Below are 26,509 nucleotides of genomic sequence, written 5' to 3' on the forward strand. Positions count from 1 at the left end.
TCGGCTCGTTCCCTTCCTTCCCTTAATGCCTGTCACGGGCCCACCGACAGCGACACCTGCCGCTCACAGCATAAAAAACTAATCCAACTATAGTGTGCTAGAGTATTATAGTATATTTTATTAGTGCAGCAACTATGTTAAAACAAATACTAATATTAAAGATGATGAGCAGGAGTGATGTTCTGTTGTCACAGAGATTAGTGAGAAAGAGAAAGATGAGAAAAAGGTTGGTGCAAAAAGGGGAGGAGGATAATCAGTTAAACACGCCTTGTGTGCTGCTAATAACACTCCACCTACCGACTTTTTGCTCCCTCCTCTGAATAAAATTTCTTGTTTTGTTAGTTAGTGGGTTCCTTTCTTTCCCTTTTTCTTTTCTTTTGGTTGCGTTCCTTTTCGTTCCAGCTAAAAAATCTAATCGATCTCCACTCTGAACAAGATAACATAAATCAAAATCTTGTGAGGTACGTAGACCTTGATTAATCATTTGTTGGCACTCACTGAAACTCTGAAATGGCAAATAGTATCACGAGGGAGATGTTTTTTTTCTTCTTCTTCTCAGCAGCAGTAAGCAATGGATCTCTTTTCCTTTTTGACGAAAGACCGTAATTCTTAGATAAGGCGATGCTCTACTAAAACTGTTTGAAAATCTATTTAATTCTCCATCCTAGGGAAAACGGGAAGTACAACATAAAACTCTCGTGACACATACATCCGTGAATCATTGTCACTAGTATTTACATCACCTAAAACTCTTGATGAAATGCCAAATACTCTCCTACCATGAAACAGACAATTTCCCCAGTAGTAATGCATATATTTTATTTTCCAGTGATGCCTGATTGCCTGTCAGTGCAAAATATTTTGCTCACTATGAACAGTTCCCTACTGACTCTGAACCTAACATAAGAACAGCCTGGTTAAGCAGACATCCTAACCACCTTACTCACAGTCTCACTCCGTCACTCCAATCAAGTCAACAGTCCACCCGCCCCGTGTCACCGACACTTTTCATCCCATCTCATCTCTCGTTTTCTTCCCTTCCTAGAAAAAGAAAAGAAAACCTCGTGGTTAGAAGCAAGGTATTCACCCACGGAGGAGGAAGAAACAAGGGGAGGGGGACGAAGCAAGCGTGCATGTGAGGTGGGACGAAAGAAACAGCAGCGAGAGGTGGTGGCGATGAGCTGTGTCTAGCCGAGCAAGCAGTAGACAGTAGAAGCACTAGCACAAACACACACGCACGCGCATACACCCACCCTCACCGCACAAGGAAGGAAACAAGCCAAAGAATCCACAGCATTCTCTCTTCCTCTCTCTCTTCTTCCCCCATTTTGCTCTCGCCGCCGCCCACGCCGTTGCTGCTCCGTCGTTGGTAGCCTCTGCTGCTACGAGGGCGTTGGGATCTGGAGATCTGGTAGGGAGGATTGCGGGATGGAGGCCAGCGCCGGGCTGGTCGCCGGCTCCCACAACCGGAACGAGCTCGTCGTCATCCGCCGCGACGGGGAGCCCGGGGTACGCGCGCGGCGCTACTGATTTCCGGTGTCTCGCTCTGCTTGGTTGCCTACTTGCTGCTGATTTTTTGTTCCTGTCTCTGTTTGTTTGTGCAGCCGAAGCCGGTGAAGCATACGAATGGGCAGGTGTGCCAGATTTGCGGCGACGACGTCGGCCTCACCCCCGACGGCGAGCCCTTCGTCGCCTGCAACGAGTGCGCCTTCCCCGTCTGCCGCGACTGCTACGAGTACGAGCGCCGCGAGGGCACGCAGAACTGCCCCCAGTGCAAGACCCGCTTCAAACGCCTCAAGGGTAACCTCGCCGCCCGCAATGCCCGCCGGATTTACCGCCCTCCGTCGGCTGCTCACGCCTCCCCCCGGTGGTTCTGGTTTCTCAGGTTGCGCCCGCGTCCCCGGCGATGAGGAGGAGGAGGACGTCGACGACCTGGAGAACGAGTTCAACTGGAGGGACAAGACCGACTCGCAGTATGTCGCCGAGTCCATGCTCCACGGCCACATGAGCTATGGCCGCGGCGGTGACCTCGACGGCGTGCCGCAGCATTTCCAGCCAATCCCCAATGTTCCCCTCCTCACCAACGGGGAGATGGTACCTGCCAAATCTCACGCTGTTTTTTTGCATTGCGGTTGTCTCAGCTTTCAATTGGGGTTCTCAATTTGGTTGTTCTGATGTGCCTGTAGGCTGATGACATCCCGCCGGAGCAGCACGCCCTTGTGCCGTCTTTCATGGGCGGCGGAGGAAAGAGGATCCACCCTCTTCCTTATGCGGATCCAAACCTTCCTGGTTCGTATTTGGATCATCGCAAGGCTAGCTTCTAGTTGTATTTTGGTGCTTCGGATTGACTCAATTGGTGGCTGTTGTGCAGTGCAACCAAGATCCATGGACCCATCCAAGGATCTCGCCGCGTATGGGTATGGGAGTGTCGCGTGGAAAGAAAGAATGGAAAGCTGGAAGCAGAAGCAGGAGAGGTTACACCAGATGAGGAATGATGGCGGTGGTAAAGATTGGGACGGCGATGGCGATGATGCAGATCTACCACTGTATGACACTGGAAACTCGTTTGACTTTTAATTTGTTTGGTGCTTCTCTGATAGGCTATTTTTGGTGTCCTTGCATTGGTCAAACCTTAAATTGGGCATGATTATGACCGAATAACGACAGAAAATCCAATAAACTGTGTCAGTGTGATAGAATTTGGAATCATACTGGCTGCTTCAAATTAGTCACATAGTTCAACCATCATGTGTGATTTGCTGGATGAAGGGAATCTCATCATCAGCCATTTTAGTATGTGGCCTAGAAAATTTGTGGTGGTTGCTACTGCTAGTAATAATTTCTATCCGGTAATTGCTTAAGTAGACATGTGTTGCCCTGTTGCTATATGTGTTTAGAGACTCAACCATCGATTCTTTCTTGATTCTTTTAACAGAATGGATGAAGCTAGACAGCCATTGTCCAGAAAGATTCCGATTTCTTCAAGCCTGATCAATCCTTATAGGATGATTATCATAATTCGGCTGGTGGTTCTGGGCTTCTTCTTCCACTATCGAGTGATGCATCCAGTGCCTGATGCATTTGCATTATGGCTCATATCCGTCATCTGTGAAATCTGGTTCGCCATGTCTTGGATTCTTGATCAGTTCCCAAAGTGGTTTCCTATTGAGAGGGAAACTTACCTTGACCGGTTGACATTGAGGTTTGTTACTCTTGCCACCTAGTATCACTTGCCTTCTATTCTTTCCGACGTTCTGTGACTTACTATTATTTTTCCTGGATAGGTTTGACAAGGAAGGCCAGCAATCTCAACTTGCCCCAGTTGATTTTTTTGTCAGTACGGTTGATCCCATGAAGGAGCCTCCCTTGGTCACAGCAAATACTGTTCTGTCTATCCTTGCGGTAGATTATCCGGTCGACAAGGTCTCTTGCTATGTTTCTGATGATGGGGCTGCCATGCTGACATTTGAAGCACTGTCTGAAACATCTGAATTTGCAAAGAAGTGGGTTCCTTTCTGCAAAAGGTACAGTCTCGAGCCTCGTGCCCCAGAATGGTACTTCCAACAGAAGATAGACTACCTGAAAGATAAGGTGGCACCAAACTTTGTCAGGGAGAGGAGAGCAATGAAGGTACATTGCATTTCTGTTGTGTTTTGCTATGATATGTAGCTCATAAAATTAATGCTAATTTTGACCTCAATTCCTTTCTCTCAGAGGGAATATGAGGAATTCAAGGTCAGAATCAATGCATTGGTTGCTAAAGCCCAGAAAGTTCCTGAGGAAGGATGGACAATGCAGGATGGAACTCCCTGGCCTGGAAACAACGTTCGTGATCATCCTGGAATGATTCAGGTATGCTTTTACAGTTCATGGTGCTGTTTAATTATCTGCTGACATGATGTGATGGCTACTTTCCCCTTCTCTTGCTTTACCATAACAAATCTCAAACTTTTGCAACCATAGGTCTTCCTTGGCCAAAGTGGTGGCCATGATGTGGAAGGAAATGAACTGCCTCGATTGGTTTATGTTTCAAGAGAAAAACGGCCAGGCTATAACCATCATAAGAAGGCTGGTGCTATGAACGCATTGGTAAAGACAACACGTTCAAGGCATTTGTCAGTCTTCTATAGCCTGTAGCAGCATCCAGTGGATATTGATGTCCTTTCTGTTTGTCTGTTTTTCAGGTCCGAGTCTCCGCTGTACTAACTAATGCTCCATATATGTTGAACTTGGATTGTGATCACTACATCAACAACAGCAAGGCTATAAAGGAAGCAATGTGTTTTATGATGGATCCCTTGGTAGGAAAGAAAGTTTGTTATGTGCAGTTCCCACAAAGATTCGATGGCATTGACCGTCATGATCGATATGCTAATAGGAATGTCGTCTTTTTCGATGTAAGATTTATCTCCAATATTTCTGATTCTGTTCATCGTGTATGTTGAGCCATCAAACTTGATGCTGTTTCCCTATTATTTATTTCTTGCAGATCAACATGAAAGGTTTGGATGGTATTCAAGGCCCCATCTATGTCGGTACTGGATGTGTCTTTAGAAGACAGGCGCTGTATGGTTATGATGCCCCCAAATCAAAGAAACCACCATCAAGGACTTGCAACTGCTGGCCAAAGTGGTGCATTTGCTGTTGCTGCTTTGGTAACAGGACAAACAAGAAGAAGACTGCTAAACCTAAAACAGAGAAGAAAAAGAGGTTGTTTTTCAAGAGAGCAGAGAATCAGTCGCCTGCATATGCTCTTGGTGAGATTGACGAAGGTGCTCCAGGTATCGCTTTAACTTCCAAGAAAACCCTGTCGTTATTCTAGATGCTTCCTCATCTTCATTGTATTAGCACACCTAATCTTGGAATGGTTTCTGCAGGAGCTGAAAATGAAAAGGCTGGTATTGTAAATCAACAGAAGTTAGAAAAGAAATTTGGTCAATCTTCCGTTTTTGTTGCGTCCACACTTCTTGAGAATGGTGGAACCCTGAAGAGTGCAACCCCAGCATCACTCTTAAAGGAAGCTATACATGTCATCAGTTGTGGTTATGAGGACAAGACAGACTGGGGAAAAGAGGTAAAATTTGGAGCATGGTTGTGTGTTAGTTGGCAGGTCGAATATCTTCCGTTACCTTGTAAACCATAACTTCTTTGTCTTTTTGTAGATTGGCTGGATCTACGGATCCGTTACAGAGGATATTCTTACTGGGTTTAAGATGCACTGCCATGGTTGGCGGTCGATTTACTGCATACCTAAGCGGGCTGCATTCAAAGGTTCTGCACCTCTCAATCTTTCTGACCGTCTTCACCAGGTTCTTCGGTGGGCGCTTGGATCTATTGAAATTTTCTTCAGCAACCATTGCCCTCTTTGGTATGGCTATGGAGGTGGATTGAAATGTTTGGAAAGATTTTCCTACATTAATTCCATCGTGTATCCTTGGACATCCATTCCACTATTGGCTTACTGTACATTGCCTGCCATCTGTTTGCTGACGGGAAAATTTATCACTCCAGAGGTAACGCTTATTCTGCTCGTAATTCTGTGTGGTGTGAAATTGTAGAAGACCAATGACCTGAACCTTACTTTTCCTCCTTTTGTTCCATTCTGCAGCTTACTAATATCGCCAGCCTTTGGTTCATGTCACTATTTATCTGCATTTTTGCTACGGGCATTCTGGAAATGAGATGGAGTGGTGTAGGCATCGATGATTGGTGGAGGAACGAGCAGTTTTGGGTCATTGGAGGTGTCTCTTCACATCTCTTTGCTGTGTTCCAAGGACTTCTCAAGGTCATAGCTGGTATCGATACAAGCTTCACTGTGACATCAAAGGGTGGAGATGATGAAGAGTTCTCAGAGCTGTATACCTTCAAATGGACAACCTTGTTAATACCCCCTACCACTTTGCTCCTATTGAACTTCATCGGGGTAGTGGCTGGCGTTTCCAACGCAATCAATAACGGATATGAATCATGGGGGCCGCTCTTTGGGAAGCTGTTCTTTGCATTTTGGGTGATTGTCCATCTGTATCCGTTCTTGAAGGGTTTGGTTGGAAGGCAAAACAGGACACCAACAATTGTCATTGTCTGGTCCATTCTGCTGGCTTCAATCTTCTCGCTCCTCTGGGTCCGGATCGATCCTTTCCTGGCAAAGAATGACGGCCCTCTTCTGGAGGAGTGTGGTTTGGATTGCAACTAGAAGGTCAGCATGTGAACTTCCCCAATCAAGTGTGTGCTTGAAGAAGTATTTTTGCAGGTGTTTGTGCCCATATTTTTTTTTCATTTTTTCCTCTGTAGATAGAAACACGAAAAAAAAAACTTGCATTTCTTTTGTTCCATGGTGGTAGCTCAGCCTCATATCTGCAATATTGAGCAAACGGGAGGCTGCGACAACCTTGTGCAGTTCGGCCACGAAAAATACAGTGAATGCCAGTGTTTGATTGTTCAGCATTCTTTATTAGTTTGGTGGAAATTTGATCGAGTGAGCCGAACAGAAAGTTGCTTGATTCTGCATTGCTCTCCACCATCTACAAAAACTCGGTACTTGTTTCTCAATAAGGCAGGAATGGATCTGCCGTCTGGAATAGAGGAAGATGCACATTATTTATGTAGCGAGTTAAAATATGCCTGAAGGGCTTGTTCATTCCTTGTTCCTCTTTCTATTTCATTTTTTTGTCCTTGTTAGAACAAATAGATCTCTAGTTTTAGTGATTTAGCCCATCCGGTGTTGTAATTTGTAAAGGTGCCCCTTTGTTCAATACTTCAATTGCGTAATGTCCCTGATAACTGTGGGTGTGCTTGCCGTTTGTTGTTCCCCTTCATATCTATACACAGTTTCAGAAAAGAAAGGCTTCAACACTGGAGATGAGTGGGTGACTACAGAAAATGTCGGCAGGCAATGCCCGAGGGACATGCGATGCAATGCTTGCAGCTCATCACTCCATCTGCTATTCTGATGTGATACTGTGACACTATAGTAGTACATCTACATTTGCTTTCTCTTGCAAATATAATGGGTGTAGGGCAACGTGGTACTTGACCATTGAAAGAGCCAGCTTTGCCTGGGAAGAAAGAAAGAAAGGTTGAAGACATCTCACTCACATCTATCTTGGCTTGGGTGGGATCGTGAGGACGAAACGTTGGCCCCCGCGTGCAATCACTGCGATTAAGCAATCTGCGAGAAATGAATGAATGCCACCCTCTGTGCACCACATGATGCTGGATTCGCTCCCTGGACCCCAACTCTTGGCTGTAATCATATTCATGGGGGTGGATCAGCTTTCTGGTCCTTAACCGGCAAGTCTCCCCACTGTTTGTTACTGCTGCTGCTGATTCCATCCAGGCAGGCTTCCAACCATCTCAGAAACTTTGACTGCAAGTGAATGCTGCTACTATTTGAGGAGAAAAATGGAAATTTGGACTTGCTGACCATTTTGAAACACATGGAAAATTTGATTGTTTCTTTTTTTTTCCCTTTTCAGAAAGCAGTATAATCATGCATTCCAAAACAGCACAGGACATTTTTGAGTGCTGGAGGGACACAGAGTGGCAGCTGCTGCAGGCACAGAAATCACAACAGATTCACAGGGGTAAGGAAAGCTCAACATTCCACATAGTTGTTGACAAATAAGACCGGACACATGCCACGCCCACTGCCAGCCTGCCATCTCTCTCACCCATCCACAAGCCACAAGCACAACAAGCTGAAGCCCCCATACTGATCTGAGCTAGTGCGAGCTATAGTGAGCTAGCTGCATATGCTCTGCATCCAAAACATCATACAAAGTTCGTTGTTAACAACAACAACAACACCAACAGGCAGGCACCAACCTATCCAATTCTGCCTACCATAATTCCATGTACTCGCAAAAGGGCCACATGTTTGTAGTACCATTTTTCCTTTAGCCTCTTTAATTTGCTTGCAAATCTATTCTTGCCAAACCAATGTTAGCTATCCACTCATATCAAAAATAACGAAAATTCTAACTAACTAGTAGTACTAGGTTAGACAAGGTCACTGGGTTACCTACCTTCATTTCCAGCTCTTAAATCTCAAGCATGCCATGTGGCGAAGAAAAGAACAGATTTTAGCAGTGGTATGTTTTTAGCTTTCAGGTCACCCTTTACCTACAAAGGGGGCTTCAGATTTGGACAGCTCATACGAGTCCTTGTCGTGCATGGCGTTCATGAATCATTGAAACGTGCATGGTTGTGTTACTAAACTACAGATGTGACGTCCTAACGAACCGAAGAAAAAAGGCAATCTAGCATACGTCATACGTGTGCAATTCGCCAATACTTTCAATTATCGTTAATTATCAGTATTCAATAGGGCCAGCTGCTGCTTGCTAATACTCTCTCCATTGTAAAATATAAATATTTGTATATATTTATCTAAACAGATAATGTTCAAGTACATAGCTAGAAATACTTATATTTTAATTTAATGAAATAAACCCTACTGAATTATTCTATTTTTATTTAATAAAAGTAGATTACAGACAGATATCTACCAGAACAACAGCTAAACTGAGAAAGACTTGTGGGGGCAGGTACCATGGATGCATCGGACGGCAGATCGATCGAGCAGGCGAATTGATGCTTCGACGGCCAGGATGGAATCTACAGTACATGTGCGGCAGGAGATTACACATGGGTGCATATACATGATTAATTAATGGAAGTGAAAGCCACAGCTTAATTCATCCATTCGGATTCACTCACTGTACTATCACCTGGTTGAAAACAGTATATTTAGTAGTAAGAGTATTTGGCACTATTCATTGGTTGCTCTGTGGCCAATGTCCATTAACTCCAGCTGGACCGATCGTAATCGGATCACATGTGCCATTAACTTGCTTAGCTTCGCGACAGGTTACAGCTAGTACACTTTGCTTAACTAGGAGTAATTAAGCATGCATCCATCCATGCTGGGCCACTCGACATGGGAACAGTTTAAAAAAAAAGGAGTACCGAGTACGTATGTACCCTTCGATTCTCTTTGATCATAATCTAACTGCGATCGAGCTACCCACTGTTTTTTTTACTATTTTTTTTGAGGTAATTTTTTTTACTAATTACTACTCCCACCGTTCCATATCGCAAGTTATTTTAGTTTTAGTCAAAGTTTAATTTTAACTTTTTATCAAGTTTACAGAAAATTAAAGATATACCAATATTTTTAATAACATATAAACAAACTATCACGATATATATTTTCTGGATTTTACGAAACTAATTTTATGTCACAGTGGTTGGTGTTTTTTTTTTATATAAATCTAGCCAAAGTTAGGATGGTTTAACCTAAGAATACTACGGTAGCTAATATACGTGTCAAGGCGGCTGGAGGCTTGGGATACACATCCTCTATATATTGACGGAGCCATCGTTCACTTATTGGCGGAATAAGCGAAACGGCATATTTGTAAATAAAAATTAAATTATGATGTGTTTTTAGCGATCTAAAAGCAAACGCTGAAAAAATAAACTTCGATGAAAAAACCTCAAAATCAGCTATAAATTTAAAGTTGAAAATTTAAATTTTGACTGATAAGTATAAGTATAAGCGAAAAGATGAGTCCCTCGGACTTTACCATGTGTTTTAGGTGCAGTCTTCCGAACGGCTGGTTGGAAATTGCATGCAGAAAACAACTCCAGAGATTTCTACTATACAATTCTGAGTATTTTGTAGATAAAAGGAAGCAACTTGTTAGGGCATGAGAATTTGACGCATCATCCTTGACAGGCAGGTTTATGTATACAGACAGCTAGCTGTAGCTGTAGCCTGTATTTATAAGAGTACTTACAAGTTACATGTGCCCGTCAGTCCACATGCCGTCCATAAACACGGGCTTGTGTATTATTTTTCTCTATCTCTTAATAGCAGTATATACAATGTATTGTTTCCACTCCCTGTGCATGATACTTTTCAAGATTTTTAACATTACACAAGGACCCAAAGGATCAGACAATGTTTTGAAGCAATTGTGTCCATTTTGATCCTTTATAAAATAAAGATGTTTAATGTTTGTGTTCATTAAACTATCATAAATCACAGAAAACATTAAAAATGTGGTCCAACAGCTACCTCGTGGGAAATGGAATATTTCCAAATCCAAGTTTCTGAACAAGCTGCAGTACAGTACAGTGTGCCACCTCTTTATTTCACTCTTGTCTGAATAATTTAACAGATAATTAGCATGACATCAGATTCTCCCTCTGTCTCTGAAAGTTGGCCATCATGCATGTTCCAACCATCACGCCCACTAACCAACTAAACAAATCTATCACTACAATGATCGCGCTCTGAATACGTAAAGAACCGAACCTTCTGATCTCTGACAGAGCAAGCAACGCCTCATCACTTGGTTCTTCTGCTACTTCTACTTACTACTTTAGTCAAAGCAAAGAAGGGCTAGAGATCATAGAGTAATCGAGTATTCGAGTGACAGCAAAATGGCTTTGCGTTTCAGTAAAGAACGCAAGACATGGCGCACGATGGCAACCTGTCAGCTCGCAAAAAAAAGTTTCACATTCGTCTTCTTCCTGTAGCTTCTGCTGCCCCCTTCCTTTGTCTCCTGTCAGAAAAATTCAGATCTGCCAGGCCAGCTGATGAACACAAGCCAATCTCTCTTTCACCCACTATGCCATTGTGTGTGTAATAAGAGAGAGAGGAAAAGAAAGTGAGGAAGAGGAGGATCACATGCTTGATGCTTGTTTGTTTGGTTGTCAAGCTACTCAGCGGCGTGCATGTGGCTGGCTAGTGTCTGCAGTGGTGTCAAACGTTCGGTGACACAGGAAACGACAGCGAAATGGCTTTGGCTTCAGATTCAGCCTGCATCTGTTCCCAGCTTGCCTCACTACTTCTTGGAGTGTGGCGAAAGAACCTACCGTTGGGGTAATCTCGTCTCATTCAGGTGCCCCAGAAAACAACGATGTGCAGATATATTATTAGTGCATGGCTAATTAAATCCTAATGAAGCCAATGAAGCAGAGGTCAGAGTAGAGATTATTAGACGCAGTTTCCCATTTTTTTGGTCTGATGAGATGCTGTATAATTTGGTGGTTGTTCATAGTTGCTGAGCAGTATTGGAGAGTGTTACATATGGAGGAGTTGTTCAGATCAGTGTGGAATATGGATGGACTGAAAAATGCATATACAAATGGAATGCAGCTTGTTCTGACTGGAATCAATCTGAAGAATTTTCTTGCTGTAATATTACTGATCTGGGGACTGAATGCAGCATGTGACACTGAAATGAGCTGCTCCATTCATAACGTAATGACATATGCAGGACATGCAGATGGAATGATATCAGTGTTGCAATTTGATACCTGAATCATTTCATGGTTTGGCCGGCTGGAAACTGAATCTGATGAGAATCTGGTGATGTGAACAACAAAGGAGCTTAAACCTACAATCTTGATCAAAATGGCCTACACAAGCCAGGCGACAAAGACAAACTGTTGCCAACAAAAAAAAAATTGGTCCCCGTCTGCTGAGTGCTCACTCACCCGTTGGCTGTTGCTTGTCTGTTCAACATGTGGGCCGTGTGCAGTTTTGGGCTACAGTAATCTCTCCTTGTGATAACAGTGAGCTTTTCTGGGCCACACTGGCCCAGATCCCTCTTGGTCGGCCCAGTCGCATAGTGAAGCCTTGTGTGACTTGTGTCTGTGTACCCAATCAAAAGATTCAAACCTTATTAAGCCTAAAGAAACCATAATTAATTTTTGGTCTGATACATAACTGTTGGCCAATTAAGCAGCAAATAATACAACCATTAGTAACTACTGTTTGTAGCTAGACTCATGCATGCAATGCAAACAAAACACCAATGCTGCATGCATGTAAAGATCACTAGTAGTTAACGGCTAGTATCAACTAACGGGATGATCACTAACTGGAGCTTCTTGTTATTGTTGTTGTTGGTGAGCGTGAGCATCAGCAGCATTAGGCAGATGAAGATGATAGGGGGTGTCGTGTATGCTCTTCCTCTTGCGATCCTCCTTGGGCTTGGCCATCCGGAGAAAATACTTCTGGGAATGGCTGGCAATTTGTATCGGTGTCCTTGATGGAACATACTCTATCGATATCTGTGTCCAACGACCGTGCCCGATCTCTTCGATCCCTCGTAGGCATTGCCTGCCAAATGCCAATATATATGTTATAACATTTACTCCTTCGTATTCCAAAATATACGTTGTTTTGTAGAGTTTAAATTTCAAAACAAATTGAATTATTTTTACCATCTTACCTATTACTGTTTCTTAATGAAGAAGTTTTATATCTCTTTAATTAACATATCTTATCCACCTACCAACAAATACTTTGGTCATTTTCCCTATTAAAAGCTGTATCAGGATGAGACAGAAAGTTGATTCTAATTAAGGCACATATGCTGTGTTAATGAATATGGCTAGCCAACGTGTATTTTTATAATTCCTTTTGTAGAAGAAAATAAAATAAAACGAGGGAAGCGGGTGTACTGTGTACGTGTGTATATATATATATATATATATATATATATATATATATATATATATATATATATATATATATATATATATATATATATATATATATATATGATAATGCATTCATGTGTGCGATCCGTCCCATAGGGATCGGTTTTCTAGAAACGACCATGACCCGTCTGAAACCTATGGCACTTTGTGTACAAGGAAAAATGTTTTTTTATAGTGCGTACCGGTGCTCTTCCTCACTCCATGGCCCTGACTTCTTCTCCACGACCACCTTCCCCTCCTCGCCGCCGCCATCGCTCCCCGGCCCCGCCGCTGCATGCTTCACCGGCGCCGCCGGCACGGCGGCGGCTGCTGCTGCAATTGCAGGGTCTTCCGCATCCCAGGGCTCCTCCATGACGCGTCTCACCTCCGCGGCTATCTCCCCGTACCGCTGCTCCACCTGCGCCGCCGTCCTGTCGTCCCCGAAGGCGGCGGCGATGGCGTCCCAGCCGCCCACGCACTGCCGGTTCATGGCGCATCGCGCCACCAGCGTCTCCAGTAACTTGTCCTTCTGCCTCGTCCATCTACAAGCTGCCGCTGCCGGTGCTGGCTCCGCCGCCGCCGGCGCGGCCCCGTCGCCGACGAGGTCACCCATGCCGCATACGCAAAGACATCGACAAGTAAACAAAATCAATTAATTCATTTAGGATCTAAACTTAGGTTACGGATATTCCTTTTTTGGGATAATGACACTGAAATTTAAATAACGCAGTGTATACTGTCGCTTCTAGAAAGCCCAATTTAACTTCGGCCCATTTACGAGGAAGTCTTGGCCCATCAAAACGGGTGCCACGTGTCGCGCATCCAACGGTAGGCGAATGTTGGCCCCTCGCACCTCCTACCTCTCCAGTGTGAGTCTCCACCTACCACTCGAGTGCTCCGGCGCACGAGCGGCACGCGCGCACCGCCACCACCACCGAGAATAATGGCGGCGGCGGCGAACGGGGCGGGGGGCGGAGGAGGGGTGCCGCGGCCGACGAACCCGATGGTGACGCCGCTGCTCACCGACCTCTACCAGTTCACCATGGCCTACGCCTACTGGAAGGCCGGCAAGCACCTCGACCGCGCCGTGTCAGGATCCCTCATTCCCTTCCCCTCCTCGATCCCCTCTCCATGAATCCATCCTTTTTTTTAGACGCGTGTTTCCGCTGCTACCCGATCCGTCGTGCTCGTCAGCTCTTAAGCTCATGTGACGGGGTGGTGATTTAGGGACAGTGGAGGAGGAGAGGGACGATCGGTTTTGGTGAATGCTCGGATATGGCGTGGAAGAGGCCCAATTGGTTATTGGTCCTGAGTTTTCGATCTGTGTTATGTGAATTCATGTGCGGTGCGGATTCGAGATTTCCAACTAGCTTTTTTCTCAATTTGATGATCCACTTAACTGTAACCACGGGTATTTCGATTCGAGATTTTTCTGTATGCAGATGTTGTTTGAACAACATGTATGTAAAGTGGTAGATATATGTCATCATAGCTGATGTAATAAAGTGAACATAGTGTCCTTTTTAACCTTGTTTAAGAACTCATATAGAACGCTATCACCTGTCATGTACTGTGACGTGTGAACAAATAGAGGAGAAATTGAGAAATCCATGTGCATTAAAAAGTCAACCACCATAAGGTTTTGCAAAGGTTATAACTTATCTAATTATCCAATACGGAGTATGAGATTGTATGTCACCACATCACTTCTTCAGTTTGTCAATCTTCAGATTGAATATATCAAATACAATACTCTTGTACCCGCTGATATATTGTCTTGAAAGAAATACCTGCTAATATTTACTGTCACCTTTAATATTTTCAGCTTTGATCTTTACTTCCGGAAAAATCCCTTTGGTGGTGAATTCACCATCTTCGGTGGCCTTGAGGAGTGTATAAGATTCATTGCTAACTTCAAGTTAACAGATACGGAAATAACATTCCTGCGATCTGCCATGCCTACATGCGAGGTAGGAATTCCAAACTTGTAGAGAAAATTGATGTGACATTCTGCATTCTATAAATCTTATGCTCATCAAATTCATGCATGAATGGGCAAATCATTTTGAGTGTTCATACAACTGAAGGGAAGAGGGGGTCCATCCTCCCAAGTGCTCAGGAGCAGACGAAATACACAAAATGTTATAGTTGTCACTAACATGTTTGGTGTTTTGGTAATTCTATTCATATCTTTTGGCAGCTTTTAATGAATATTTATTTATTCTGATAGGACGGCTTCTTTGAGTACCTTAGTTCAATTGACTGCTCAGATGTTGAGGTTTATGCCATCCCTGAGGGTTCTGTTGTATTCCCTAAAGTTCCACTGATGATAATTGAAGGACCTGTTGCGGTAAGTATCAGGAGTGAGTTAGCAGCTAGAATCCATAGCAGTAGTTGTCACAGATTGACTTGTCCAACATATGTCTCTATCCAGCACTCCTAAACGTTGATGTCACAGATTGATTTTTTTTCCTTCAAAAAAATGTCTTGAATTTTCTTTTGTCCTAGGTTATTCAACTTCTTGAAACACCATTTTTAAGTCTGGTCAACTATGCATCCTTGGTTACTACAAACGCGGCAAGACACAGACTTGTAGCAGGGAAGTCAAAGAATTTACTTGAATTTGGACTTAGAAGGGCCCAGGTGAGTCTTACTTTTGACCTTTTGTCTTGCTATGTTTGTCATCCATTAACCTTCACATGAACTTATAGCCACACATCTATCAGGGGCCTGATGGAGGAATCAGTGCATCAAGATATTGTTATATGGGAGGATTTGATGCAACAAGGTCTGGTTTACAAAATGAACAAATCTCTCTGGCTATACAGTTCTGTGTGTCCTGATATCTATCTGGCCGTCATCAGTTTTTTCTTTTGTAGATATTAAATATTCTTACACAATATATTTATCCTTGGATGACTTTGACGTGAAAGCTGAAATCCTACAATGCTTATACAAAAAAGCTTACTGCAATAATACTCTGACACGCTTTTACAACATGAGCAGCAATGTTGCAGCAGGAAGGTTATTTGGGATACCAATACGTGGGACTCATTCTCATGCATTCGTGAGCTCTTTCATGGTTAGTGGTAATATTTCTGATACTCGGGAGTTATTTGGATTTTTGCTTTGCACCAATTTAGAAGTATCATTCATGAGGAAGGATGTTTACATCCAGATAGACGCTTAGTCAGGTCAAAAATCAAAACCTTCTGGTCAGCAATGTTTTGACTGCCTAGATGAACATATTTCACTTACCAAAACAGATGGCCATCCCTTCTCATTGATATTCAAATGCCCTAGTGTTAGAGGCAGCCAGGTATCAAGTTCATAGTCGTGACTAATGAAATGTTTTACATCATGAGCCATTGAGCCTTGCATCTATATCATTACTTGTTCTTGCCAAGAAATTGGACATATTTTGTAACAGTATTTTTTCTCTAATATATTATATGTCTGTAGGGTCTTGATGACATCATTGACAGGACACTCGCTAGTTCTGATGGTTCAAACAAATGCGAAGACTTTGTCTCTCTGGTGCAGAATTGGCTTGCCAGGATTAAGGTGTACAGATGAACATTGTCTTGCCTAACAAGTGGAGATGATATCTTCTGTAATTTTTAGTTATACAACTTACTATACGTTGTAGAACTTCTAGTTAGTAACACCATATGTTGAACTATCACAACTAAAGATCGTCATTATGATATTCTCAGGATGCTGGTTCATTGCGTGGTACCTTTCGTGAAACAAATCTAAGTGAGTTGGCTGCATTCACGTCATATGCGCTGGCATTTCCAAATTCCTTCCTGGCTTTGGTGGACACATATGATGTATGTCAATCTTTCTCTGCAGTTGTATATTGAAACTTTCAATGGCGTGGCCAAATTTCCAATTGTTTAATGATTGCTTTACTGTATCTGCCTAGGCTGTAAACCTTGTGCATGCTCAAAATGATGTGTGACCTTGACAGAACTAATGTGACAAATCGATTTCTATCAGAGCGCAGCTGATATTTAAATATGTGTGGTTTGCTAGGTCATGAGAAGTGGAGTGCCAAACTTCTGTGCTGTTGCTTTAGCCCTCAATGATATGGGGTAATTTAGCCTCAACTCTTCTCGGTAATACTTGTGTTTGCACAACTTGCTTCTATTACATGGGAAGTTATAGCCAATGAATAACACAATTAAAAAAGGAGGGTTCTCACTCTGGGTGTCACCTTGCTATTAAATTCTACTACGTAGTTTCCTTCACTGTTGTCAAAAAAAAGGGTTTGCATGGGTGAATGTGTACACTTTCAATATATTTCTTTTACTCCAATGGTTCGTTGGTGCCTAAGTAGTTACTCTTAGGACTCATTTATTAGTACCAATGATGTGATATAGTGTACAAAGTAGTTCAAACAAGCATCTTGAGCACAATCTCCCAAAACATCACATGGTTAGTCAGCTCCCTGTTTTAGAAATTGTTTTCCTTAATGACATTTTTTTTATATACTGTACAAATATAGATTCTGTGTATTGCTGGAGGCGCATGTCGAATGCTAGTTGCTTTGATGTTTTAACAAATGAACCTACGAATGGATGGATTTTCTTGTTATGCTGTTGCTTTTCCTGTCATTATTAAAAGGGAAAGGTAATGTCTCGCTTTTATTGACTCTGAAAATTTTCATTTCAGGTATAAGGCGGCTGGAATTAGATTAGACTCTGGTGACTTAGCATACTTATCTGTTGAAACTCGTAAGTTCTTCCGTGCAATTGAAGAAGAATTTGGGTTTATTGGCTTTGGAAAAATGAATATCACAGCGAGCAATGACCTAAATGAGGAAACAATTGATGCCTTGAACAAGCAGGTATGCTGTACTTCAGAGTAGCTGTGAAGAATTGGTTTGTGATGCCATACCATCCAGTCTTTCAATCTAACTGTGTTCTGAAGTTACTCCCTCCGTCCTACAATATAAGGGATTTTGCCCCTTCTAGTTGTCCCACAATATAAGGGATTTTGATGTACTACTTGTCACATCCATCAACTCCAATTCAAATTTTTACCTATTTTAACCCTCAACTACCCACTCACCTATAATCAAATATCATTTAATAGGGGCATTCTAGTATTTTCTTGATATCCTTAAACTTACCCAAAAGGGAATAATCCCTTATATTATGGGATGGAGGGAGTAACTGATATATTCTGATTTGCACAACGATTTATGTCGATATTAACTACAGATTGGACCCAGCTATCCTGGCTGGTCCTGCTAACTATATATAATATAAAAAATTGCTTAAAAATACTTCTTATCAGCTAGGGTGATGGTGTCATGGTGGCATTGAAATCTGCTACTGACTACTGTAAACCCTTTGTTTCTTGGTATTTATTGACAACAGAGTTGCAGAAACAGTCTCAAAAGCCTGTGTTGGATATTCGCACGCTCAGTGTATCCCTTTTATAACCTTGCTATGATGTGGGACGTGATTATTGATAATTTTATGTAGGGTCACGAGGTAGATGCATTTGGCATTGGTACCTACCTTGTTACATGCTATGCACAAGCAGCGCTTGGTTGTGTGTTCAAATTAGTTGAGATTAACAAACAACCTCGCATTAAACTGTCTGAAGATGTGACAAAGGTATATATGCCTTCACTGAGCAAAAGTACTTCTACCTGTTCATGAGACTATGATGCATCAGAAAGACCTAAAACTGCAGTTCTGTGCTCCAGGTATCCATACCATGTAAAAAACGATGCTACAGGTTGTTTGGAAAAGAAGGTTATCCTCTGGTTGACATAATGACTGGAGAAGATGAGCCAGCCCCAAAGGTAAACAACATCCACGTTATAATCATTAAACTTGTCATTCGGAAAAGAATATATATATTTTTTCTACTTCAAAACACTACGTGCTTCCAGTTAGCAACTAGTATCTTTTATTGCTTGCTCTAGTTCTCCAAACTCCTGTAGCACATCTGATATATCTGTTGATTTTGTCATTTCTGGAACCCTTGATAGGTTGGTGAGAGGCTCCTGTGTCGGCATCCTTTCAATGAATCAAAGAGGGCATATGTTGTTCCACAGCATGTTGAGGAGTTATTGAAGTGCTACTGGCCTGGAACTTCATGTGAGTATCCACCTGGATTACTTCACTTATATGTCTAGTAACTAGATCCGGATATACGCTTCACTTGCCATGTTGATTCCATTTTGTGAAGTATATATTCACAGAAATTTGGTTGCCATAGGCCTGCACTAATATGATCTTTTGCCTTTGGCTGGATATTTACAGTTTCTAAAAATAAAGAGGGTCTCTAGAAATAATGATGTCTATCAGCACTGGACTACCATACTAAATATGTATTAACAGGCAACATGATAACTTGATATATTGAATTCACCAAAGTAACTAGCTATCGTTGCAATCATGACACTGACAAACAAACCAATATTGTGGGGTTTTATAGGCACATTTATTAATTTTAAGATAAAAGTGTGGATCTATTGCTACAACAGTTTACCGTTAGTTGAGAAGTACTCCCTCCTTTCAAAAATCTGATACCTATTTCTTTTTGCATCAAAACCAAGAAGCAATTAACTCACCCACCATGTAGCAAAACCAATGAACATGTAACAAGTATTAGAATGACTTCTTGGTTTCCGATCAACAATTTAATTTAGCACATAGCGACTATAGATAGGACTTAGATTTTTGGAAAAACCAAAGAATGAAATAGGTCTCAGATTTTTGGAAGGAGGGAGTACTAAATTGATGAGTTCAAAGTGCGTTGTACTCTATTTCTCCTATTTGATGCTACTTGAAAAGCCCATTGATAGATACTGTTCTTGTTCTGAAGCCGAACCACGGGAAGAGCTACCATCCATCAACGAAATAAGGAGTCGGTGCATGGGCTATCTGGACCGTATGAGGCCAGACCACATGAGGAGGCTGAATCCAACACCGTACAAGGTCCTGCTCCTCCTTTAGCTATAGCCTATATATGGATTTTTTGGATTATAATTGATCTGACTACCTGACGTTTCAAACTTACGTGACACTCCCACTGCTTATTCCTTCACAGGTTAGCGTGAGTGCTAAGCTGTACGATTTCATCCACTTCTTGTGGCTCAACGAAGCTCCGGTAGGCGAACTGCAATGAAGGAAGAAAAAATGCCGGCGTGGTCATCACTGAATCAAAGTTTACTATCTTATTATGAGAATAATGTGCGCAAAATCGTGTACCATATGGGTTTCTATCAAAGGCAATTTGACACTGCATCAGCAGAGCCCCAAAGATCAGTACGCGCGCTATGCAGTGCAGACTGCAGAGAAAATAGCGTTGAGAATTAAACATGCTGTTCGGCTACAGGAATTAAATTTTCAGGCACGGCCTTTTGTCTAGTATGTAAAGCCCATATCCGGGGGATGGACCGGTGTATTCGGCCTTGCTAAAGAAGGCCTACATAAACACTTTAACCTAGTGATGGTTTTTTCCTTGGAATAAGTTCCTCTGAGGTCCCTCAACTTGTTAACAAATCCAATTTTCGTTCTTGAACTGAAAAGCAACTTGTTAACAAATTCGATTTTCGCTCTTGAACTGAAAAGCCAGATACAACGGGTCACTCAACTGTTAAAACTCTAAGCAGTTTGGGTAGCTGTTTTAGCTGATGTGGTGTTTACGTGGCTAATTTGACTTGGTCACTTGTCAGAATTATTCAGGATGTGTCTCGATAATTAGCTCGGTATTTTTCATCTGTTCTTTGCCACTTTAGTTCCTTTTTCAGGGGACGGTAGATCGATCAGTAACTGAAGTGTAACTAGTGACATTGAAGTGACCGTGTTCCTTCGCGTTTGTTACTCTCTTGACACGTATAATAAGTTTTTTTTTTACCTCACATTATATTCTAACATGTATTGATCCATCACTAGTTGTGGGAGATACTAGGTTTATATATCGACTTTGATTGTGGAGGCTGTTCTACTTGTGTAATCTGTCTCTAATGTTCGCTTGGCCGGCGATGGAACATCGGCCGATTGTATTGATGCCTATTCTTTTTCTAATTAAGATATAGATTCTCGTTAGTATGTTTTTTAAACTGTTAAATGCTACGTCTTGTATAAAAACTTTGTATGTAGAAGTTGTTTTAAAATATCAAATAAATCAATTTTAAATTTATAATAATTAAAACTCAATTAATCATTCTCTAATGGTTGTCTCGCTTTTTGCCTTTACTTAATCAGCTGCTAACACCACCAAATAATGAAGATTAGAGATGAAAAGCGAAGTAATTGTAGCTTAACTGGTTAGGTTTCTCGTGGTGAAAGTAGTTCATCCGGATTTAACTTCTACAGTTGACACATGTGCTCATATTTAAAGATAATTAATAGGGAGAGAGATTGTGGCAGTGGCGAAGCTAGGATTTGACATTGGGGGGGTGTGGCTATAATGCCGCCATGCCGGCCAAACTCCATAACAATCACTGCAGATATATAAGTATATAATCTATGGCTCTGTAGCTTGATAAATCAACCAACATATGTTTTGCGATACAAAAGAAGGCCCAAATGTTCATTATACCATTAGGTAGCAACTAGTTCCAAGTCTCCAACATCAAATAAACAATGTAACATGGCTGCATACGATTTACCATAAAAAAAATTACATCTCAACTAACTTGAATTTGCATCTACGAGAATTAGCTAGATCAAATGCCTTAATAATATCATTGGAACTAATCATTGCTAATAAATCCCTTTCAATATAGATTACCAAATAATCACGCAAATAGGCATCTCCCATTTTACTTCGAAGACGAGTCTTGACAATTTTCATAGCTGAAAAGGCTCTCTCGGTGGTTGCAGTTGACACAGGAAGAGTCAAGACTAATCTCAACAACCTATCCACCATTGGATAAGAAGAATCTTTGCCAAGCTTAACAAGTCCACTTGTTAAATCAGCCAAAGATGATAAAATTTTTAGTTCCGGATGGTTGCACACATCAAGTTGAAAGTGTGGCAATTGGCACTCTAATTGCATTCGTTCTTGATTTGAGAAATCTGCGGGATAGTACTTCTCCACTAGAATGCATACCTTTTCCATGTCAAATGAGTCAAGCCTTGGATCCAAGGACACACAAAGTGCTAAAAGGTCTGTAGCTTGAGAACCAAATCGATCTTCTAATTCAATCAGTTGTTGATCAATTGCAACATTAAACACATCAACTTTATAATGGTGTAAAGTTGAGGTGTTATCATTCTTGTTTCGAGATTTTGTCACATCAACAAACCTAAAAATACAAGGGTAAATAAGATTAATCCATACAAAAGAAATCACCATTCAGATTTAACAATTTAGGCAAAAGAACTTACTTCCTATTCAGATCTGGAATATCAATCTCATGCTTCTCACAGAAGGATTTGACCTCCTGTAGAAGAGGCTCCCAACCATCATTTCTTAAGTCACCAAGTAACATTTTGGTGTTAGAAACAGAATCAACTGCATTTAAAATATCAATTGACTTCTTTTGGAGAGTTTGGCACAGCACATCAGTGATTTTCATAATCTTTTCCATCATGAGCAGAATAAACACAAAATCAAATGTGATAATCATTCGCAGGGCACTTGAAGCATCTCCACGTGAATACTTTGAAACTGAACGATCATGTGCAATGTTGCGTAGAACTGAAACTGTTGCACCAAACATTTTCTTTAAGCTCTGAATTGACTTGTAATGGGAACTCCATCTTGTATCCCCTGGCCTTTGTAGAGAGCTCATCTGATTTGCCCCTCTTCCTGTGTCAAGCTCTCCCAACTCAATTTCACGAGATATTTCTTCAGCTTGTGTAGCTAGTAACTCATCGTTGCGCTTAGGAGATACACTCACAACATTTATGATGAAATTTGCATGCTGAAAGAAGTTATGTACCTCATGTACTTCTCTTGATGCCGCGACAAGAGCCAATTGGAGCTGGTGAGCCATGCAATGAATGTAATATGCATAAGGGCACTCATTTAGAACTAGTGCCTTCAATCCATTCCACTCCCCTCTCATGTTGCTTGCCCCGTCATAACCTTGACCTCTAATGTCTTGTATATTCAAGCTATTATCAGATAAGACAACACAAATTGAGTTTTTAAGAGTCAATGCAGCAGTGTCCTTAACATGAACAAGGTCAAGAAAACGCTCCTTGATAAGTCCTTCTTTGTTAACAAAGCGAAGGACTATTGCCATTTGCTCTTTTTTAGATTCATCTCGAGCTTCATCAACCATGATGCAAAACTTGCTATTGCCAATTTCTTCTCTAACTGATTTTTGCACTTTTCTAGCAATTATGCTTAGAATTTCCTTTTGGACATCAGATGAAGTGTACTTTGCATTTCTTGGAGCATTTTCCAACACAACTTCTTTCACCTCCTTGTTAAATGAAGCCAAAAGCTTGACCATTTCAAGAAAATTACCTCGATTTAACGAATTTATAGATTCATCATGGCCTCTAAATGGACACCCTTGAAGTGTTAACCACCTATTATGATAGACAATACTAAGTGCTGTTAGATATTAAATTATTGACATAGTATAGTCTTACATATAAATAATATGCAAAAGAAAAAAGAACAAAACTTATTACCTAATGGACTCAATGGTAGTTGTAAGCCTTAGTCTTGCTCCTGCAAACAATTTTTCTTTTTGTGCAATTACTGCCCTGTCAATGTGAGCCATACTATTTTTGAGATTATTGAAACAACCAACAGAATAGTTATGAGCAGATCCAGAGTTTCCCATATGTTTTAGAAAAGCACACTCTTTTCCTTCATTAACTTTCTTCCAATTTTGGAACCCCCTCACTGTGAATGTATCTGATCCAAACCTCCCAATTGGTTTCTTTGAAAAGAGAAAACATGGCAGACAATAAGCACGGTCCGTGTGAGGTGAATACTCTAGCCAACTAAATTGTTTAAACCAATTGCTTTGGAATCGACGAGCATGAGATGCATCATTCAATGGGTACTCATCCAATATAAATTGATATGGGCCTTCAGATATATAAAATCTTCGAGCTTCATCTTGTTGATCAGTAGAGAGTGCAGAGATTTGAACACGTTTACCTGGGTCCCTCTCAAATGCCGTAGTTACAATTACTTCTTGTTCAGCTTGCAAATTTTCCTGATCAGCAACTTCCACATTGGTTGGGCTAGGATTTTCAATTTCAACTGAGACAGCCCTAGCAACAACTGGCTTGTAGAAGCAATCAATCGTTATCGTTTTCCTCTTCATCTTGGCTGAAATTAAGATGGGAAATAACAAAACTGAGTACTCATAAACTGACTGAAGTCTAGTGGCTACAGCATACAAGCTACAAAACTTTGTTGTATTGGGGATTTGGAGGAGAAAAGGAGAACTGGAGAAGGAACTCACCTGAACGGCTGAACACCCCTGTCTTCTGGACTCTGGCGGATGGTGGACTGGTGCCTGGCGGCGTCCAGTCCGGCCTCCGACGTGCTCAACGGCCGAACGGCGAGATAGGCGATCGCTGATGAAGGGCGAAATCACACAAAAGCTTGCCGCCGGCGCCCCTTTTCCGTTTTTTGGCTTCGTCGCTGATGGTTGCTGCTCTTGCTCGCCTATGGCATTGCGCAATGCGAAGGTGAAGTGACGGCTAGCAGGGTGATCGAGACGAGGATTAACGAAGAAGGCGAGGCGTTTTTTCCCTAATGGTGGGCTGAGATGAGAACTTGCCTAGTTGCCTTGGGCTATTGGACTTACCACTACCAGGGAGATAGAAGAGAGTTTTGGGGGGGGGGGGGGGGTCGGCCCAAATCTGATAGGGGGGTGTTGGCCCACCCGGCCCCCCCTTAGCTTCGCCACTGGATTGTGGTGAAAAAAAATGTTTAACCCTAATGTGGAATAGATTTTCCCACATTACAAATTTTGCTATATGGGTTTCTGCCAAACGATTTGACCCTGCATTACTCAAAGAACAGCGCGGAGAAGATGGTGTTCACAATTAATTCAGAGAAAATCTAAGGAACATGCCGTGTACCTTTGCACTGGCTCTAATTAGCTACAGATTAATCCATCTAAAAATAAGCTAATACAGATTAATTTTATTTTCAGGCACGGGCCTTTCGTAAACCGATTCGATTCAGTTTTTTGTCGGAGACTCGGAGGTGGACTCCCTCTGCTCGATATATTTGGCGCGCTCGCTCTGCAGCAATGCATCTCGTCTAGTTCGCGCGCGCTTCCAACCTCGTCTGCCATGGCGACCACTCACGGCGAGGAGGCGGCCGGGAAGGCTTACAAGCTCGCGGAGGATCGCTTCCTCGTCAAGGACATCGCCGGAGCTCTCCGCGCGGCGCGGGAGGCGCGGCGCCTCTTCCGATCTCTCCCCGGCCTCGCCAACGCCATCACCGCCTACGAGGTCCACGCCGCCGCCGCCACCTCCCGCGCAGGCGGCAGGAACTGGTACGCCGTCCTCGCCGTCGGCGACCGATCGGCGAAGACCTCGAGCGGCGGCGGCGGCGTCACGCACGAGTCCCTCAAGCGGCAGTACCACCGCCTCTGCCTCGTCGTGCACCCGGACAAGAACCGCTCCGCCGCCGCCGCCGGCGCGTTCAGGCTGCTCCAGAAGGCGTGGGACGAGCTCTCCCTTCGCCACCCGCCGCGCGCCGCCGCCGCCGCCGCGGCGCCCGGGCAGGCAAGGCCATCAGGTACCCGAACCGTGCAATGCCCGCACTGCGGCTGCTCGTTCGTTGCGTTGTTCGGCGACCTGCTCCTCTCCGGCGTGCAATGCGTCCACTGCAAGCAGCAGGCGACCACGCCGTTGTGGAGGAGGCCAGCCACCGCAGGCCGAGCTCCACCGCCTCCGCCTCCGCCTCCGCCACCGCCTCAGTCATCACCGCCGCCGCCTCGTCAGACGGAAGGGATGCGCCTCCGCCTCCGCCTCCGCCACCGCCTCAGCCATCGCCGCCGCCGCCTCATCAGAGGGAGAGGGATACACCTCCGGCTTCGCCGCCGCAGCCGGCGGCGCCGCGGACTGGGTCGTCGGAGAGGTGGAAGTTCTCGTGGCTCGACAAGTGCGTAATGTGCGGCGCGAGGTTCACGGCGTGGACGTGGCACAGCAAGTGCGACGAATGCCGTGCCTACCGTTGGACAGTAGGAGAGAGAATAATTAGGGATAATGTGTATATTGAAATATTGTATTAAGCCTCGGGAGCCTGATATATAGAAGTATATAGAGAGGAGATAAGAAATAATTACAAATAAGAAAAACGTTTACACAAATTAATCCTATCATAATACGACTCTAACTACAATATACGCTAACATCCCCGCAGTCTAAGCGTGAGCAACGTGGACACTTGAATATCATAATATGACTCTAACTATAATATACGCTAACATCCCCACAGTCTAAGCGTGAGCAACGTGGACACTTGAACTGGACAAGTAACCGGCAAGAGTGCTCAATATCACAATGATAACCCTTTGTTCCATAGTTGATCTAGCCAAAGGCCTAAAGCGAAGGAGCCAAGAGAGCCGTGGTCGATGATAGCCCGGGCGGACGGCAGGAGGAGGGGCCCTGTCGGCTAGGCCGGCGGCACACCATGGCAGAGGGGTGAGGACGGCGACGGAGGAGGTGCGGTGGCCGGTGGTGGAGCCGTGGAGGTCCCTGGGGTCGTCGGGCGCCGGGGAGGACTTCGTCCCGGCCCCGACGGCAGTAGAGGCGGATGGGGACGCTAGGTAAGAGGTGGTGAAGCAGCAGCGGCGGCCTCGGATCCTGGCGGGGCCGGCACGCGCGCACTACCGCCGCCGCCACCACCACCGGCGAGAATAATAAACGGTGTCGAGAATTATGAAAATAAGAATAGACAATGTAAGAGGTAAAGAAAAACCTCCTGAAATAAGCATGCACACTATGCAGCAAAACGGTGTCGAGGATTAAACATGCCATGTGCCCTTGAAGAAGAAAATTATGCAAGATCTCACTCGAACAGGCTTATCTACACATGAATTAAA

General features: G+C 43.2%; 3 protein-coding genes across 3 annotated transcripts; 2 read left to right on the plus strand and 1 right to left on the minus strand.

Annotated features, from left to right (window-relative positions):
* The first annotated feature begins 1,075 nt into the window (after positions 1 to 1,075).
* LOC127765766 (probable cellulose synthase A catalytic subunit 5 [UDP-forming]) lies at positions 1,076 to 6,929 on the plus strand. The gene is made up of 14 exons (XM_052290716.1): positions 1,076 to 1,509; positions 1,605 to 1,800; positions 1,886 to 2,094; positions 2,187 to 2,289; positions 2,372 to 2,546; positions 2,936 to 3,202; positions 3,285 to 3,630; positions 3,715 to 3,852; positions 3,964 to 4,089; positions 4,185 to 4,397; positions 4,490 to 4,781; positions 4,878 to 5,074; positions 5,163 to 5,513; positions 5,609 to 6,929. Exons 1-14 carry the CDS (start codon positions 1,429 to 1,431, stop codon positions 6,191 to 6,193), a joined length of 3,279 nt encoding a protein of 1,092 aa, XP_052146676.1. The 5' UTR covers positions 1,076 to 1,428; the 3' UTR covers positions 6,194 to 6,929.
* Positions 6,930 to 11,907: 4,978 nt separating this feature from the next.
* LOC127766458 (transcription factor MYBS1-like) lies at positions 11,908 to 13,111 on the minus strand. Its single transcript, XM_052291494.1, has 2 exons — positions 12,702 to 13,111; positions 11,908 to 12,136 (listed from the first exon to the last, which is right to left on the minus strand). The coding sequence occupies exons 1-2, from the start codon at positions 13,109 to 13,111 to the stop codon at positions 11,908 to 11,910; spliced, it is 639 nt and encodes a 212-aa protein (XP_052147454.1).
* A 270-nt stretch (positions 13,112 to 13,381) lies between these two features.
* On the plus strand, positions 13,382 to 20,225 carry LOC127767603 (nicotinate phosphoribosyltransferase 2-like). Its single transcript, XM_052292988.1, has 15 exons — positions 13,382 to 13,587; positions 14,324 to 14,468; positions 14,729 to 14,848; positions 15,007 to 15,141; positions 15,225 to 15,286; positions 15,505 to 15,580; positions 15,961 to 16,062; positions 16,215 to 16,331; positions 16,537 to 16,595; positions 17,176 to 17,350; positions 17,994 to 18,128; positions 18,221 to 18,319; positions 18,509 to 18,617; positions 19,348 to 19,460; positions 19,573 to 20,225. Exons 1-15 carry the CDS (start codon positions 13,442 to 13,444, stop codon positions 19,648 to 19,650), a joined length of 1,671 nt encoding a protein of 556 aa, XP_052148948.1. The 5' UTR covers positions 13,382 to 13,441; the 3' UTR covers positions 19,651 to 20,225.
* Positions 20,226 to 26,509: the final 6,284 nt, after the last annotated feature.

Source organism: Oryza glaberrima, chromosome 3 (genome assembly GCF_000147395.1).
Source record: "Oryza glaberrima chromosome 3, OglaRS2, whole genome shotgun sequence".
Lineage (NCBI taxonomy): Eukaryota > Viridiplantae > Streptophyta > Magnoliopsida > Poales > Poaceae > Oryza > Oryza glaberrima.

What these genes read in the sequence shown, in the direction of transcription:
- LOC127765766 (XM_052290716.1), top strand. Translation starts at nt 1,429, where the DNA reads ATGGAGGCCAGCGCCGGGCTGGTCGCCGGCTCCCACAACCGGAACGAG. An exon ending in ATCATCCTGGAATGATTCAG is followed by an intron (nt 3,853 to 3,963) that starts GTATGCTTTTAC and finishes TTGCAACCATAG; the next exon opens with GTCTTCCTTGGCCAAAGTGG. An exon ending in GATTGACGAAGGTGCTCCAG is followed by an intron (nt 4,782 to 4,877) that starts GTATCGCTTTAA and finishes TGGTTTCTGCAG; the next exon opens with GAGCTGAAAATGAAAAGGCT.
- LOC127766458 (XM_052291494.1), bottom strand. Translation starts at nt 13,111, where the DNA reads ATGGGTGACCTCGTCGGCGACGGGGCCGCGCCGGCGGCGGCGGAGCCA. An exon ending in TGGAGTGAGGAAGAGCACCG is followed by an intron (nt 12,137 to 12,701) that starts GTACGCACTATA and finishes GGCATTTGGCAG; the next exon opens with GCAATGCCTACGAGGGATCG.
- LOC127767603 (XM_052292988.1), top strand. Translation starts at nt 13,442, where the DNA reads ATGGCGGCGGCGGCGAACGGGGCGGGGGGCGGAGGAGGGGTGCCGCGG. An exon ending in CATTCGTGAGCTCTTTCATG is followed by an intron (nt 15,581 to 15,960) that starts GTTAGTGGTAAT and finishes ATATGTCTGTAG; the next exon opens with GGTCTTGATGACATCATTGA. An exon ending in TTGATGCCTTGAACAAGCAG is followed by an intron (nt 17,351 to 17,993) that starts GTATGCTGTACT and finishes AATTTTATGTAG; the next exon opens with GGTCACGAGGTAGATGCATT.